Here is a 16,742-nt window from a genome sequence, read left to right as displayed (position 1 = left end):
ACAAAAAGACAGAGTAGTGATTTGCCACATCTCTTCAGACTCCCACTGAGTCGCTAGGGGGACTGGTTTGGATGGGCTTCTTCTCCTCATTCAGTGGTGAAAATGCACAGACTGTTGTGATGATACCTATGAAGTGTTCTTTTTTCTGCCCTTGTGGAGCTTCATCGTAATACTGTAAGCTTAGAGGAGAAACCATATATAGAAACTTAGGTGATGAGTTAAGGGCAGGGGTCTTCTGACAAAGTCGTTTTGCTCCCTGCCGCAAAGGAGATAGACAATCAGAGGTTAGTTTACTTACAGGAATAGGACAAATGAAAAAAAAAAACCCTTACATTGAATGTCTTCACTGTGTTTCAGTATTTTAAAATGGAAAAAAGTGGAAGAGGTATCCCTGTGCTTCTTGAAAACTGGCAATTGCTGGTAGGTATTCCAAGTTTGAAATGTGAAATTCTTACCACTTAGGTGTCCTGTGACGGCCCTTGATCAGAAAGGCTGCAAGTCATGTAAGAGCCGCAGTAGCTGCAGAGTCTCTGATGGATAACTGGATTGGTAGGTTGGTTTTGATTTTTTTTTGTCTTTTAATTGCCTGCAGTAGTAGCTGGTGCCTATTTTCCATCCTGTTGATGTTTAATTCTCATGATTTTTGGGTTATGTTGTGTGTGGCATCTTTTGTGTTTGAAGTATGTACCCTCTTCTCAGTTGCTGGTAGGTGAAGCATAGCTTGGAGGTATTTCACTGGCAGTATGGAGCAAGATACTTTTTTTTTAAATGTCTGAAATATACATGACAACTTATTTTCTTTGTTGTTTGGATGACGTGAGAAGATTGTAAGTGTTCTCAGGTCTGAAGAGATATGCACTGGTTTTCTATAAAGGAGCACTGAAAATAGTATTACTTATATCTTGCGTTCTCTGTGCCAGCTACTCAATCTGCAGAAATTCTGGAGTACAGTCCTCAGAAAGCCAGAGTGCAGAGCTGGAATGAATGACTGCATGCCTGTTGGAAACATTAAGATCTGTCAGAGGCTTGATCTGAAATTTCAGTGCGTAGGACTTTAATATTAGTAAAAGTAGTATTGCTTCTGAATTAATTATTTTAGAAAACTGTAAAATTAGGTATCTCCCAAGTGCACTTAACTCACTGAACTGAAGTGTTCTTAAAAACAATGATTTTGAACTTGTGAGACTACTTTCTGCTCAAACGTGTGGCTTTTGTTTTTACCTGGGATAAACAATCAGTTGTTAATAGACCCTTACTGGAATAGTCTCCTCTTTTATCCTTTGTCTGATTATTTTAAAGTTTTTATGTGGCCTTATAAGAGCAATCTTAAAAACAAACACAGACACAAAACCAACAAAAAACAAGCTCTTTTTTTTGCCTGATGTTTATAAAGGCTTATAATTGGTAAAATTCATAATCTGACTACGGAGTCTTTGCACTGTATGCTAAACTGTCTCTATATGCAAACTCATATTGATATTGACGGAGGTGTTTATCTAGACCCTGAACAGCAATTAATTTTTTTAAAATGTATGTCTGTCCTTTTTCCCTGTCTTGTGTGAAAGCCTATGTCAATGAGCTCTTGTCAGCTTTGAAGACTTTTCATCATCTTTATTAGAATAAATCAACAAAATGTCTGTTTTAATGATATGAGATTTCTAGTGTATCTTCTTCTCCTGTAATGTGTCTGTGCTGATAACATTAAGATTCATCTCAGAGTAGAATATAATGGTCAGTGCAAATTTGCAGTTGGTTATTCTTCATGAGTGTGTCTCCATTCTCTTCCGAGTTGGCTCTGTTGGTTATTTGCCTAATGCTGTGACTAAAGAACTTTCTCAAAAGTAGTTTTGTGTGAGGAAATGTACACACGTGTCCATTGCAGGGAAATGTACACACGTGTCCCTTGCACTGTTTTTGCTCTGTTGTCTGGGTTTGGCTCATCTTCCTTTTGGTAGTGAATGCTAACTTTAGAAAACAGCCATTGTTGATTAATGCTGGCCTTAAAAACAGTCATTGTTCATTATGCCACACTTGGCATAATTTAAGAGCTGGAGAGTCAGAACTACCTCAAGGAAGATATTTTTACTTCTTTTTAATTTCCTTTTCGTTGAATCACTAATTTTTGTCTTCCTTGTGATACACCCACCTGAAGATAAAGGTTAAGAAATGGGGGTTGTGCCTTGTAGGGATTCATTACTCTTTTGGTGTTGCTTGGTTCAGTATTTGAAGGTCTTGTATTTGTCAGAGCTTGTTCAGTGCATGGCTGTAGAAAGGGAGCAGCAGATAAGAAATTCTATTTTATTTGGAAGTTGGTAGCTCAGAAATCAAGGAGAAAATTGCTAGAAAGGATTATCCTGGCCTTGGCACTGACTTTGAAGAAATCTGCCAAGTCTGGAATCCTTGTTTAAGTGCCATCTGTGTCAGAATTAGAAGCAAACTGTGCAAAATAGTTCCATTACTCATACTAATTTGCAGATCTGACCAGGTCTGATAATGTTTATAGTAGTATCCACATCACCTTCTTTCTCAGCTTTTGCTGATATTTCCACAACATGGAGTTAACTGGGTAGAAGCTACACTTAAAATTATTGAAAAGAGCCCCAGCAATGTCCAGCCTGTACTGTAGCAAAAAGTCAGATCTGATAATGTAACCCTAGTGGTGGAAGAAGTTGGAAATCTCAGCCGGTGCAGGCAGAGTGCAGCCTTCATTCCTAATCCCCACGTAAGATAGGTATGCCTGAGAATAATAAAAAGAAATAGATTCTTTTTTAAGGCTGGAGTTCCCTGTCCTCGTGGCTCTGGTTGCTTGACTAGTGAATGCTAGAAGAGCGGTGCCATCACCACTCTACTCTTCTCGCATGCATTTTTGTGTATTGATGAGTCATTTCTGTTACTCCATGTCTATACCCATTTTTAATCCTCAGGGAATAGTTGCACTAGTTGACCAAGACTGTATGTGCTGGCTGAGAGGCAGCTTGTCAAGGGTCAGATCAAGGAAGAGTGGCTTGATTTTCTGTTTTCCCAGAAATCTGTGAAAATTAGAAAAATCATAGCAATTTCTCATCTGCTGTTGTTGGACCAAACTGCCACTAGCAGTGGTAATACCAGAACCAGAGCCTTCTTAAATAAGGATACCACCCATGTCAGTGTTAACCTGCTTTCACTCAGCTGTGCTGAGAGTTACATGTGTTAAGAAAACATGTGTTAAGGAAAAAAAAAAAAATTAAGCAACCCTCTGCTTCCTTCACAAAAAATGTTCTGCTGCTTAAAACTTCCAGAGAAGTTGTTGACATGCATCTCTCAATAGCTCCTCTACAGTTTATCCCAGAATTAAACATTAACATACAGAGTATCAACATTTCATTTCTACCATTAGCTTTTAGATTTTATGTAGTGATAGGCACTTGGCAGCTAAGACTTAAGACTGGGAGAAAACTAGAAATTGTTACTGAGGAATCTTCATTTAAATACAAAGAAGAATGAAGGATTTTGTTTTAGCAGGACACAAGAGAAAGGGGAGAGAAATGAAGGGAAGGAGTTGTAGAGTTTTATTTATTAACTGAAATATGAAACTGCTTACAATTTATAGATAGATTTGGGAATGAATTTAAGTTGTTAGCTTGGAGAACTGAGTATTTCTCATTGTGGGATGTCAAGTGTCACTGAATGGTGGAGTGGGGTGAGCAAGAAGAATTGAGAACTAGTCAAGTGAGATTATGTTTTCAGTTGATACTTAGATTTCCCAATCCATCTTCTTCTGGTGAGGTTTCATTGTCTTCCTCTTTCTGATTTTCCTGCTGTGCCCCTGAACCCCTCAGTACTAAATTTTCTTGGTGATTGTTTTCCCTTCTGTCTTCAGTTAATGCTGCTTCTAATCAGTACTGCAAATGGGATTTTATGTTTAAAAATTACTGGACTTCACTGTATGAATCTGCTTAATTCAATATTTTTCATGTCAAAGGTTCTAGAAAAGTGTATGTCATTGGATAGAAATAAGAAATGAAACCCTATAATTTTAGCATTATTAAATACCCAAATGTATTATGTTGTTCTTAATAGTATTAGCTTTCATTGTTTTGTTAGCAGAAGGGATGCATGAGGCTTCCTGGTATTTTTATATAAAATGAACTGACATTCACCTTGAGGCTCTTCAAGCAGTAGTTAAATTCTGTATTTCTGTAGGCTCATCGATTTTCAGTCCTAAGACTGGTTCTAGAATGTGACTCAGATTTAAAGCTGTAGGTTGTCATTCATGTAAGACAGATTTTCAAAGATAAAATATTGGCTGGCATGCTTGGGAATTCTGAAATGAGATAAAGATGGCTCCTACTGCTTTGAAAAGGTGCAATTGTCTGTATTTTTGGATTCTTCCATATTGAGCATACCCTACAATTAGATGCTTTTTTATCAAAGTAGAGAATTGGAACATTGAAGTAGGTGAGGTCCCTGTAAAGGTGGACATGTTTTTGTTGCTGTTATTGGAAAGTTATAACTTACATTCTTGATCTTGATCTTCCAGAAGTCTTTAATATCAACTGCATTATGAGAAATCTGTTCCTCTTCAGAGGAACTATTCCAAGTAGTAGAAATCAGTAGGTGATGATGTTGTGAACCATTTTTAGTACTAGAAGAGCTGCATGTTGGCCTTAACTTCCACAAAGCAAAAATGATCAGTTTAAGAAATGGTAGAAGCTTTTAGTTGGTGATGTCTTCCTCCTTGAGATTTGTGTTGTCAAGATGGAGGTGCTACAAATGAAGAAAGGAGGGGAAAAAAATCACTGCTGATAATGAGTGTATTGGACTATGGGATGTGCTAGTGGCTAAGCCAAACCATTTGGTGATGAGCAGGAACTTTGAGAAAGAAGAAATGTGTATGGGAATAAATTCTCATTGTTACATAGTTGCTCTCAGAACTCAGATGTGTAGAAGGGAGTATAGCCACAGTAGCTTAAATTCCTACCTTTCCTTCCAAATGTTACAGTCTGCCCGCCTTTTCCCTTGTTCCCCCTATAATGCTACTGCAGTTTAAAGGCTGCTAGATTAAAATAGTAGCTTCTAGCAAATTCTGAGGTCATTCAGTCTTACACTGTTCAGGTTAGCCATGTAATCCTTCATTGCTGGAACACTTCCTTTCCACCTGAAGGCCTTGCTTTGGGAATGATTCCTGCACAGCCAAAATCAGGATGCTTTCCAGCTGGTTTGAGAGTGGAGAACCATGCATACTAATGTCTTGTAATGTGGTTATCAGTTTTGGGATTTACATTTCTACTGTTGCTATCCGGAGTCTTGCCCCTTGCTTTTGTGTGCTGTGCTGGGGAAGTTGGACTTAAAATCTCAACTTCGTCATACTGCCAGTTTCCACTACTCTCAGCCTGGCACCTGAGGTATATCCAACAGCATTATATACTAAAAGCATCTGAGGTGCTTTTTAGTAAGCTTAGATCTTGACTTATATTACTGTTGCAATGTGAATTAACTGTGCACAGTTGGTGAATGGGTTGAGAAGAAATATGTTCCTAACATTTATTCTTTATTAAGATGAGCAAAAATAGTAATATTGTGCCACTAGTATGTAAGGAACGGAAACTGACGACAGTATTTTTCATATGCAGAATAACTTTGCCAATTTTCTAGTCTTAGACGTGTTGTGGAAATAAATCAGTAGGCTCCTGAATGCTTTACAGAGCTGCTTAGAGTGAGGAAAATGACGGTATAGAAAGATAAACCCATTCTATGACAACAAACTGATGCACTGCGGGTGAAGTGATTTGAGCAAAGTTTTCTTAGTGGTTAATCAAAAAAACAAAGAGCAGAACTCTGGTTTTCTGAAAGAGTCACTGTCCTGTGCCTTAAATATGTGGACTATGTGAATAGTTCTTGTCTTTGGCAAGAACCAGTGCTTAATATAGTTGTGCCTTAGATGATGAAACCAAGTCCCTAATGATACTTGGCATATAATAATTATGTTGTGTAAATATTCAGAATTTATGTTCATCTTAAAACAAACAAGTGAAAGTTAATTGACAAATGGAAAACAGACAAAATAAATGGATCAAAGTGGAATTTACAAATACTTTTTTTGTTGATATAGAGGCAGTGCTGTGACCAGGGGAAGAAAGGAGTGTGTTTTACATCTCAAAGATGGAAAAGAAGGAAATAGGAAAATGCTTAAAGGTGTAAATTAATATATGTCTTGGTATTTAAAAGTTGTAGGTTATTGTTCTTTAAATATATGGAGTTTGTTTATGGTCAGGTGGTGCTAACAACCTAGAGAGTGTAACTGGAAAAGGCCACTGCCATTTAGAAGAAAAGCTGCCATAAATGAACAGTAAGGAAGCCAGAATTTCCACTGGATTATTGACATATGTTAACTGGACTAAAAATATGGCAGCTTTATTGATTGCATCATTTTATATCCTCTTTGACCCATTATGAGCAGGGGCAGACACAGCATTTGTCTGAACAGAAAGCTAGTGCCGTGTTGCTGGGCACATTTGTTAAGGGGGCAAGGGTAGGGATAATGAGAGAAACAGCATTGAGGTAACTCCATGTTTGACAGGTGTCTGAAGGTGATAAAATTTGATAGAGAACAATTTTTTCAAACATCCTAAAGGTCTTCAAATTTTTCACGGTGAGTTTCTTCCCTTTCTGTTCTCAGTTATAAAAATGCTGTATTATGCATCAGTAGTAAAGATTTCTGGATCTGAGGTTAGTATCAAGATTTTTTTAATAATTAATTTTACAGCATATTTTATTCAATGTGTTTTGAGTTTTGTTCCTCGGTTTAATCTGTCCTGCTATTGGACACTGATATATTAAGAAAGGCCCAAGTTTTGTTTCTGTTAAGATTTTTTATTTTCCTTTTGTCATTAACTTCATACTTTAAGTTGCTGTATATGAAAATAATATGGTCTGAGAAAAGATCTATTACATTCAAATTGTGAATGCAATACAGAAAGCAGCTGTTTATTAATTTTATTAAAATGCCTAGGGGCTCTGGTTGAGAGAGGGCTCATTGCATGCTGGGTGAAGCACAAGTACTCTGAGTGTACCTGAAGGATACTGTGTGATCAGGAAGGCTGGTGTAAGCCAGCAGCCAAACACTGGTTTGTGGCTGGAAGTTTTCTGTAACAGCAGTGCTTTGAAAGAGTCAGGTAATGGTTGAGGTTGGAAGGGGCTGCTGGAGACCATCTGGCCCATCACCCTTGCTCAAGCAGGGCCACCTAGAGCCAGATGCCTAGGATGAAATCCAGATACTCTTGAGTATTTTCAAGGATCGAGACTCCACAATCTCTCTGGAAAACCTGTGCCAGGGCTCACCTGCACAGTTAAAAAGTGTTTCCTGATGTTCAGAGGGACTCCTGTGTTTCAGTTTGTGCGTGTTGCTTCTTTTGCTGTCACTGAACAGGATCACTGAGAAGGATCTGGCTCTACCCTCCATTCAGATACTTATTCTTGACATTCCTCACTAGTTTTAGCTCCAGGTGGGCTTTCCTGACTGCATTTCTGCATGCTTAGACAGTGTCTCTGTACTCCTTTCAGTCTGCCTCTTCCTGCTTCATCATTTTGTATGCTTTCTTTTTGTGTTTGAGTTTTGCCAGAATCTCCTTTTCCATCTCTATAGGCCTCCTGCCATTTTTGTGTGACTCTCTGCTCTTTGGGATGAATGTTTCTTGAGTTTGGATCCTTGGGTATCAAGCAGCTTTCTCTGATCCGTCTTTCCTTCCAGGGCCCTGTTCCGTGGGCTATTTTCAAGCAGGTCCCCAGAGAGACCAAAGTCTGCTATCCTGATTGCCAGGACTGTGATCTTGGTTTTTTGCCCTTCTCCCTCCTATTGGTGTTGTGAAAGCCACCAGGGTCACTGCAGCTTAAGGCTGCCTGTGACCTTCATGTCTCTGAGGAGCCCTTCCTTTTTAGTAAGTAAGAGGTCCAGCACCGTGTGTCTCGTTGGCTCCTCTGTCATCACTTGGGTCAGGAATCTGTCAGTGCTCTCCAGGAATGCTCTAGATGCTTGCTTATCCCTGGATAAGCATCTAGTGTTGTCCTTCCTGCAGATACCAGAGTGGTTGAAGTCCTCCCCCATGAGGACATGGCCTGTGATTGTGAGGTTGCTGCTCCCTGTCTGTAGAGGGCCTTATCCGCTTGATTTCCTGGCCAGGTGCCCTGTAGCAGATGCTCTCTCGCTACAGTGTCACCCATACTGGTCTGCTCTCTAATCCGTGCCTCTAAGCTCTCACTTAGCTCATCATCCATGTCCAGACTAAGCCCCATGCATTGTGATGCCTCTCTCAGGAGAGGTGTCTCCACCTCCAGATCCTTCTGACATGCCCTTCCCCATGAGCTTATATCCCTCCTTTGCAGCACTCTACTCATGCAAGCTATTGCAATGTGTCTCCGTTCATCCCAGCAAAATTGTAACCATGAAACTGCATGTAAATCTTGAATTCCTTGTGTTTACAATATTGATGTTTATTCATGCAAAAAATAAATTCCACAGTGGAGGGAAGCAATTAAACTGAAAGCACTGTTTTTGCCAGTATAACTGTGACTAGTGTGGCAGCTTCTGCTAGCCAAGTGACATCAATCAGCAGTCACTCTTCACACCATCAACCAACATAGCTGGAGTGACAGAAATTCCTAACACAAGAAAGCATTCCTGCCCAAAAGTGCTTAGAAAATACAGTGGAGTATACTGAAGTGTTTGAAAACTGGTAGTTTGTACTTTCCCCTTTTTCAGATTTCTTGGACTGTACTTTTAATCTCAGTAATTGTTGTTTCAGTAATGCATGCTTATTTGTTGGTGGCTTAGTTTGTTAAAATGCCTTTGGAAAAAATACAGTTTGTATTCCTGTATTGAGAACTACTGAAAGCAGCAACATGGGATGATTCTGAAAAAAATCACTTTAGTTCTAGGATGCAACTGATTTTCTCTGTTAGACTGCATTTTTTTACACTAATACGGTATTTTAAGTATATTTTTATATTCAGTTTGAAAGTGCTAAAATAAAATACTAGAGTAGTATTTAATACCATTTTTGTGTTATCTAAACAAAAAACCTTTAACAGGATTGAGAAAGATCCCACTGTACCTGCCATGTGATGGTAATTTATGAAGATGAAATGCATCTAACATGGCAGGAACTGAGTCATTCATCACAGATAGAAAGAAATGTAAGTCTCCTTGTACTTTTTGTGTCTTTACCTATATTCACCATGCATATCTGAGTTTGTGATACAGTTGTACTGATCACCACAAACTTGTTCCATTTGGTCTGTTTTGAGTCAGGTACTGAGATTTTTTTTTTTAGGCCTTGGTGTCTTTGATTAATCAGAACAAAGTGGTATTTCTGGTGGAGTTTTAGTAGATTGAGCGCTGATTTTGCAGCAGGTCAGAGATAAAAATATTAAGACAGAAACATCTTCAGGATCTGTTTGTAATATTAATTTCCATCTTTCTAGTGAGAAATGGCTCTAATTGTTCTAATTTTCTCAGATCTATTTTCAAATCCTCATTACTTCTACCCAAGGAGATTGCTACATGATACCCTAGGATGTTTTCAGTTAGATAGTCCTGTCAAATGCTAACCTGGAGCCAATTTCCATGCTTTTTCTGCTGACTGGACCTTTCATCTGAGTTGGCTGAGGTAACCCAGTGCAAATTCCCACTAGTAATCAAGCCTGCTGAACTGGGCTGAACAGTGGGAAGACATGAAACCTGTGCTTCTTGCTCTTAGCTACCTTCTGTTCCTTTATCAGTATCAAGTTTGAGCTCTGAATTGTTCAAAGCCCTCCTCAACACCTGAGTGGGAATGTTTCTGCCAGGTTCACAGGGCTTCAGGCTGTACCCTTAATGAGCTGGACATTAAATACTGAAGTGAAAAACTTAGCCATTCTTGCCTTACTTTTTCCGTGATCTGTCTCACTCAAATCAGTGCTGCTGATGGAGGGAGTGAGGTACTAACCAATGCAGATGAGGACCTGTCTGAGTCCTGGTGTTTGGGATTAACTGGCTGTCCATCAACTCCAGTGTTTTCTGTGGGGGAATACTGGCATGCATGCAGTGATGCTTTGGGATTGCATGGAGTTCTCTGAAGAGATCCCAACAGTGATCTACATTAGTAGTGTGTGACACCCCAAATTAATACGAATGTAGCAGATGATGCTTTGTGATGAATCTTTTTGCATAAGTCTTTCCTATTAGAGGCTAAAGAGCTACACAGTACCCTATAAAAAGAGAATGGAATTCAGAGCATGCACTGAGCAAAACTTTAACAAAGTTAAACGTCTTTGTATCTATCATCTTGACTCTACTGGGCAGGTGTGCCTTTGGAAAGGCAGTAATGGGAACTGCAGAGGAAAAACAGTTCTTAATAAGATTGTAAAAGCTTTTTTCATGGTGGTGTAGAATAAAAAAAGGTGTTGCAGGTTTAATTTGAGAAAAGCAACAGGAATTTCAGTGGAAGAAGTATTCAAATTGAAATTAAGCCAGGTCTGCCAGAATCTCTCAATATTCAGTAAAATAGTACATCCTTGTTCTAGTAGTGCAGAACATGTTTCAATGCATCACTATGATGGAAATGGAATCACAGTTTACAAAATTAACATATCAGCCATCCATCCATTTTGCTACCAACTTCTGCATCCTCTGTTCTTGCTGCCTTTGGCTGAAACAATGGTGCTTTTATATCTTGGTATGTTAATAATTGCAAAGTGTTTTAGAAAGCTGAAATGCACAAGAAAGGTGCTAAGTATTCTTAGTTTCATTTATAACTAATTTTCCTTCGAGGTGTTCTTGTCATGGCTTATACTTTGTGTGAAAACTGGAGAGGATGCAGTGATTCTAAAAATTTTGGGCTTATGGAGAGCAGAGCTTTTGCTCTAACACTGTGGCTCAGGAGGATCTTTTTCATGCAGGCAAAGATCTGTATTGTAGAAGCTGCTTTGCTAAGGGCTGTCATAGGAGTGTATCTGAGATTGTTTGTTTTATCAGAATGCAGAATGGGCTGTGCTTGATGCATTAAATTAATCTCTTTAAGCATCGCTGGATGTCCAAGGTGCTGTTTTGCTTAGTGGGGTTTTTTCTTTTCTCTCCCTGCATATCTGTAGCTAACAGGTAGACTGAAGTTTTGGTTTTGTGTGTATTTCTTTAAAAAACAGAACATTCAAATAAAATAGAGATTTTCTAACCAGACTTGGAACAGTTACTGTAAAATTTGTTGCCATTGTGAGACTACATATGAGAGGAAGAAATTCTACAGAAATCGAATTAGAATGCTGACATGTCTAACTGCCTGTCCCATGTTTATATATTAAACTGAAAAGTAGTGAATGCTCCGGGTCTTTTAGGAATATCTTCCTTTGAGGTGAAGATAAGTATGGAGTGTTACATAGTCAAAATTCTCATCTGTAAGGTCATTAACTCCAATGAAATTATTTAGAATGAATGGTGATCTGCAGGCAATTTTCAAGTTGTTCTCAATTGGCTAGGAAATGCAGACTCATCTATGTTATTTTTATTTGCATGTGCATCTAAAACATTCAGGAATTGACAAACTGAAATGAATGATTTTAAACAAAGTGTAAACTGATACAGGTCTTATTTCTGTAAATACAGCTTAAAAATTTTTATTAGTTGTATTGCAAATCCATGGAGGCTTGCTCTAGCTATGTAGAAATGTAACAGCATGATGTCTGTCATTTTAAATTTTGGAGCAGGACTTGAATACATGGTCTTCAAAAGTTGCAATAACTGTGCTCTTTGGGTATTATCATTACCTCTTAAATTTTGCCTTCAGTAGTTGTCTTTATTCAAGTGTGTCTTGGTTTAGAAATGGAATTCCCCAATGAAGTGTTCTCCAAACCACACACTGCTTGCTGACTTTGCCTTTTCTTGTCCCCATCTGACGGGCTGGGGAGGACAATGGGAGTCACAAAAGAGGTTGAGATGTGAATGATTTATTGGAAACAGCAATGACTGGAAATGAACAGTAACAATCCTAATGATGGAGTGTCCAAATAAGAGGTGAATGTACCCAACTGTTCCCTCTGCCATGCTGTGGTTCCCTGGGAAGGACCCTTTGCTCCATCCCCAGAAGATGACCTGAGGTGGTGCAGAGTAACCTCCAGTCCCAGTCATGCCACTCCTGGCTGTTGCAAAAATTAACCCTGTCCTGGCTGAAACCAGGACAGAGTGCATATTTATTTACCAAAGGAGGTGATGGAATATTTCACAGGACAACTTCAAGGCTTAGATGGAGTTATATCTCCATGTGTTTTATGGGGAATTTCATGTTTTAAGAAGCGTATTGCCTCCTGTACAAATGTGAAATTGTGTTGTAAATGAAATCTCTTAATTACTGCTCAGCTTTGCTATTTTACTTTAGTCAGCAACTGCCTGGCTGAAAAGTACCATAATTTTGAAGCAGGAATTTAGGAGTGAAGATTTCCAACCAATTTCTTTCTTCCTCATCGTTACAAGACTAGTGGCTTAGTAGTCAGGAAGAAGAGCATTCTGGTTTTGTAAATAGTATTCAAGTTTTCCCGTATTAGTAGATTAGAACAGCATGCTTGTATTTCTTCTTCACCTCATAACTGGCACTCTCACTTCTGATTTTGCTTCTAGTTTTTGTACCCCAACTTTCACTATACTGCCTCATGTTTTTACTGATCAGGTTTTGATCCACATTTGGATCACATGTGTGTATGTGGCTGTAGCAAAGAGGGCTTGCCTTGAGACCAAGTTTTCACTTTTTTACTGGGGAAAAAAAAAAGAGGTTGATGGTAATATAAGTGTTTGGGATGTTTTTATTTATGTATTCTGAAAAGTATTCTTAAAAATTGAGCAGTGTATGTGTCTGTAGTGATGTCTGTAATTTTAACGAGGTGAGGTGGTATGATGACCTGTATAAGGTTTGTACGCTACTTGATGAAATCTTTTGTCTGCTTAGGGTTGCACAGACCATTGATTTCTCATTGTATCTGGAGTTCCAGGTTAAAATCTGAATTTGTGTGCTGTATAATTCCAGCATATTTTCTTAAGTCTTCATTTTGACTCAGACGGTTAGAAGTTTACACACTGTGTGTAATGAATATTCTAAATTTGTCAATGACAGTGGTGGTCTTGTTTGAGAGGTGATTGATTACTCCTTTGCTGCATCCCCAAATGTGTGGTGGCTGCTGATTGCTGTACTTGCCTGTTTAGTCTACAGATATATATTTCCCTGGTTTAGCCACTTGTTTTCCTTACCTTTGGATTTTGTGAGCATCTCTTAAACAAGCGTAGTTTCTTCATTAGATGTTTGCACCATGGTGAGCACAAGAGCCGTGGGTCTTTGGTGGTGCCTGGCAACCACAGTCTGTGGTGCTGAGCATGGTGCTCTGTAATTGAAGCATACACAGTTGGACAAGACTGGCAGAGCTCATTAAAAGCACACCACTAAATCAAGTTTACTGAGTGTACCTTTAAATCTTACTCTAGACTCTTATATGAACCTGTGAGAGTGTTTTTTCTGTTTGCCATTCATAACTATAGGGGACTCTAGCCTTCAGATAGCAGTGGTAGTAACAGCTGTAATATGGAAACAGAGATGGAGGTACTAAAAGCAAAGAGGGACAATGCAAAAATCAGCCTGTAATCCTCTGGGATAATGGCCTTAAGCCACATATCCCTGTGATTTATGTACTTGGTTTATTTGTTATCTTGGACAGAAAGCTTTGTCACTGAAGGGATTTGATAATAGCCTGTTCACAATGATTGTAGTCTCTTGAATTCATGTAATAAACCAAATAATTTTGGACCACTTAGGGGTTTAGTCATCCTTGCTGTATGCATTTCACCTCTGATTTCACTTTCAATAGCTTAGATCAAACTAGATAAGGACTTTCTGCTCACTTAGCTCTGTTCCATGGTGGTACTACATAGAAATGTCTTCCATTTTGTGCTTTGATATATTGGAACTTTAGTAAGACACACATGTGCTGTACTTGCAGTATGTGCTATGTGTAGTTGGCATATGTGAATATAAGTTGGTAAAACTTGCAACTTTGTGTATTTTAACAAATATTGCAATGCCTAAAGGCCTATATTAAGATAAGCAATCAAAAGCAGAAAGAAAAAAAAAAGAGAAATTTCTTTACTTTCCAACTTTACTGCAGCTGCAGTTTTACAGTAGTAAATGATGCTTTAGCAGAAACTATAGGGGATGGAAATGAGTTTCAGATCTTAGACACCCAGCTTATTCTGAGAGATGTACACTCAAGTAGCTGAGGAAAATGTATGTGGAAGGAAGGTTACATGCTGGAGCAGGGAATCATGAGATTGTAGTGCGGTTTATGAGGGGGGAAATCTGTCTGAGAGGAATTTTTCTAGGAAGGAGTTTATTCTGGAAAGAAGTACAAATGACGCTATTACCTTGCTTTTTCTCTGACTGTGCATCTTCTCACTACATTAAAACATTGCCTTTGTTTTTAATCCATAACCTTGTGATGAAAAAGGTTGTTCTAGTGTTAGTCTTTTATGTCCTCTAAACTGAGTTGACTTCCCTGCCGTGACTTCAATAATGCATCATTTCCTAAGTTCAGAGGATTTGATGTGTTTAGGGTGAATTTGTGACTTGCTGTTAGATGGTTAAAAGGAAAATAGCTGTAATGGGTTGGATGCAAAGCTGCTTCCCCAGCTTCTCTCCCATCCCACCCACTACCATGCAGAAGCATCTGTCTCTCATCTCCTCTTTGCCTTGTGCTATGTGCAAGTGCATTTTGACAAAGATTTTATGAGCAGAAATCTTTGAAAAACCTCTGAGACAAACTAGCAGTGGTGAGAAAGGCAAGCACTTCTGCCGTACTAGATAGCTGCTTGTGCAATAGAGGGTGATGCTATGGCAAATAAAAATATTTCTGTAGTAAATGTTACTACAGCAAATGAACCTGTCTTCTCTAGCTCTACTGAAATACAGCATCTCTCTTCTTCTAACTGTCACAACTTAAAGAACAATGCAGGAAATTTGGCTGATATCCCTCATATAGGTTAGAAGATGCTTTTCTTTTTATGTCGTTTCATGAATATGTTCTGTCTTTTGAACTATCTGAATGTCAATGTAAAGGAGGATGTTTTCCAGCTGAGGATTATAACTGTGTTGTGCTTTCTTTTTAAAATGGCATACTTTTTATATTTGCACATGGAAATGATGACTGAAATACTTTCTGTATCCTGAAGAAAGACTGATGGTGGGCAGACATTCATAGTAATTTTAGGAGTTGTTTTCTGTAAGTGCAGGATGCATGTATTGCTTTATTATTTGGAACATGTGTGTCTGGGTGCTTTCAGCTTAGGAGCATAAAGGTGTGTAAATCCCTACTTTTACTTTTTTATGTGAACTTGCTGCAGTAATTTTAATTGTTACTTGCTGATATGAGGAGGTTTTTTAGATAACACACCTGGAAAGAATGAAATAGTATGTTCTCAAAACACCCCCAAATCTTTTGCAAGTAATGCTACAGAGAATGGCAGCAGTGTCAAACCAAATACTTGTTCCTCACTGTGTGCCTCTTTGCACTGATATGCCAGAAGTTTGTTACTACTCTATTTGTATTTGGAACCAGCTCTTTGCTTGCTTGTACTGTTGCACCTTGAGTTGGAAAGAGGTATTACGTAAATTCAATCACACTTAAAAGCAATCCAGCAAAAGAAAATCAGAGCAATAAAACTCATCCTTTTTTAGCTACCTGAGGTATTTATTTCTTGTGAGTACTTTGTCAGCTGCTTGTGGAGGTACTTTCTGCGTGGGAATGCCCTATTCAGTGTATTCCAATCACTCACAATGGGCAGTAGGGATTCTGACCACAGAGCTCCAGTGGTATCAAAAGTAGTCCAAATAGACTAAAGCCCAAATATTTATGTATCTGGCTAGGAAGTGTCACTCTCAGATTCAAAGGACTTGATTTCAAACTCCCTGTAATTGAATAAAATGCCTCTGCCTTGCTTCACTGACAGGCTTATGAGATTCTTTAGGGTAGAGATGATTTCTGTAAGAGGAAACCTTTTCATCCTGCCAAAGCCTGGGGAGAACATTTTGTGGACTTTTCCAAACTGCTTTAGTAGTAGTTTGGCTTAACTGACTTCATGCTTCTATGTTTAAAAGAAGGTTGTATAAAGGTTTGGCCATAGACAGGTGATTTCACTCTGATTGTTTGAGGAGAAGAGACAGGTAGGCTTCCTAATTTATTTAGGATTTTTATTCTCTACATCTGCACTTACTGTTGTGTTGCTGTAAGATGCTTTTTTGCTTTTATTAATGTATTTTGATACAGGGTTTGTATTCAATTTTATTTCAATTTGATCCAGTTCTGGTTTTCTGCTCCTATAGTTGTAATATTGACACTGATTGTTGTCCAGGATCTATTTCCCTGTATATTGTCCAATTTGAAAACAACAGCATGACAATAAATTGTGTAATGTTTTGTTTCCCCCCTAGGGGTAGTTTCAGAGATTAGCAGGACCATGAAATAGTAGGGGAAAGCATCTGGAAGGTAAGACTTTCCAGATGGATATCCTGTTGAGATATAATAGAGGACATGCTTGGTATTTTTGTTTTGTTTCACTGTTTAGGAGTGTAAGGTGTTCTGCATTTCTTAGTGCTTTCATTTTTCATGTTTTTTCTTTATCTGTTTTTTTTTTTTTTTGGGGGGGGGGGTGTTTTCCGTAATGAGATGTTTGCTAATGTCAAAAAAATCAATCTGATTAT

At 38.5% G+C, this 16,742-nt stretch overlaps 1 protein-coding gene across 3 annotated transcripts in view; it reads left to right on the top strand.

Annotated features, from left to right (window-relative positions):
* LARGE1 (LARGE xylosyl- and glucuronyltransferase 1) overlaps nucleotides 1-16,742 on the top strand; it is a 272,944-nt gene that overhangs the window by 1,522 nt on the left and 254,680 nt on the right. For 2 of the 3 annotated variants that reach the window (XM_074539311.1, XM_005491163.4), the window contains exon 2: nucleotides 463-549. In XM_074539311.1, the coding sequence (XP_074395412.1) occupies nucleotides 534-549 (16 nt within the window). In that variant the 5' untranslated portion in view covers nucleotides 463-533. Of the gene's footprint in view, nucleotides 1-462; nucleotides 554-16,742 lie in introns of those variants that run through there. The other variant, XM_074539310.1, reaches the window with a different exon arrangement.

The sequence above is a fragment of the Zonotrichia albicollis genome, chromosome 4, assembly GCF_047830755.1.
Source record: "Zonotrichia albicollis isolate bZonAlb1 chromosome 4, bZonAlb1.hap1, whole genome shotgun sequence".
Lineage (NCBI taxonomy): Eukaryota > Metazoa > Chordata > Aves > Passeriformes > Passerellidae > Zonotrichia > Zonotrichia albicollis.
The sequence above is the reverse complement of the archived record's forward strand: the minus strand, read 5'-3'. Positions and strand labels throughout refer to the sequence as shown.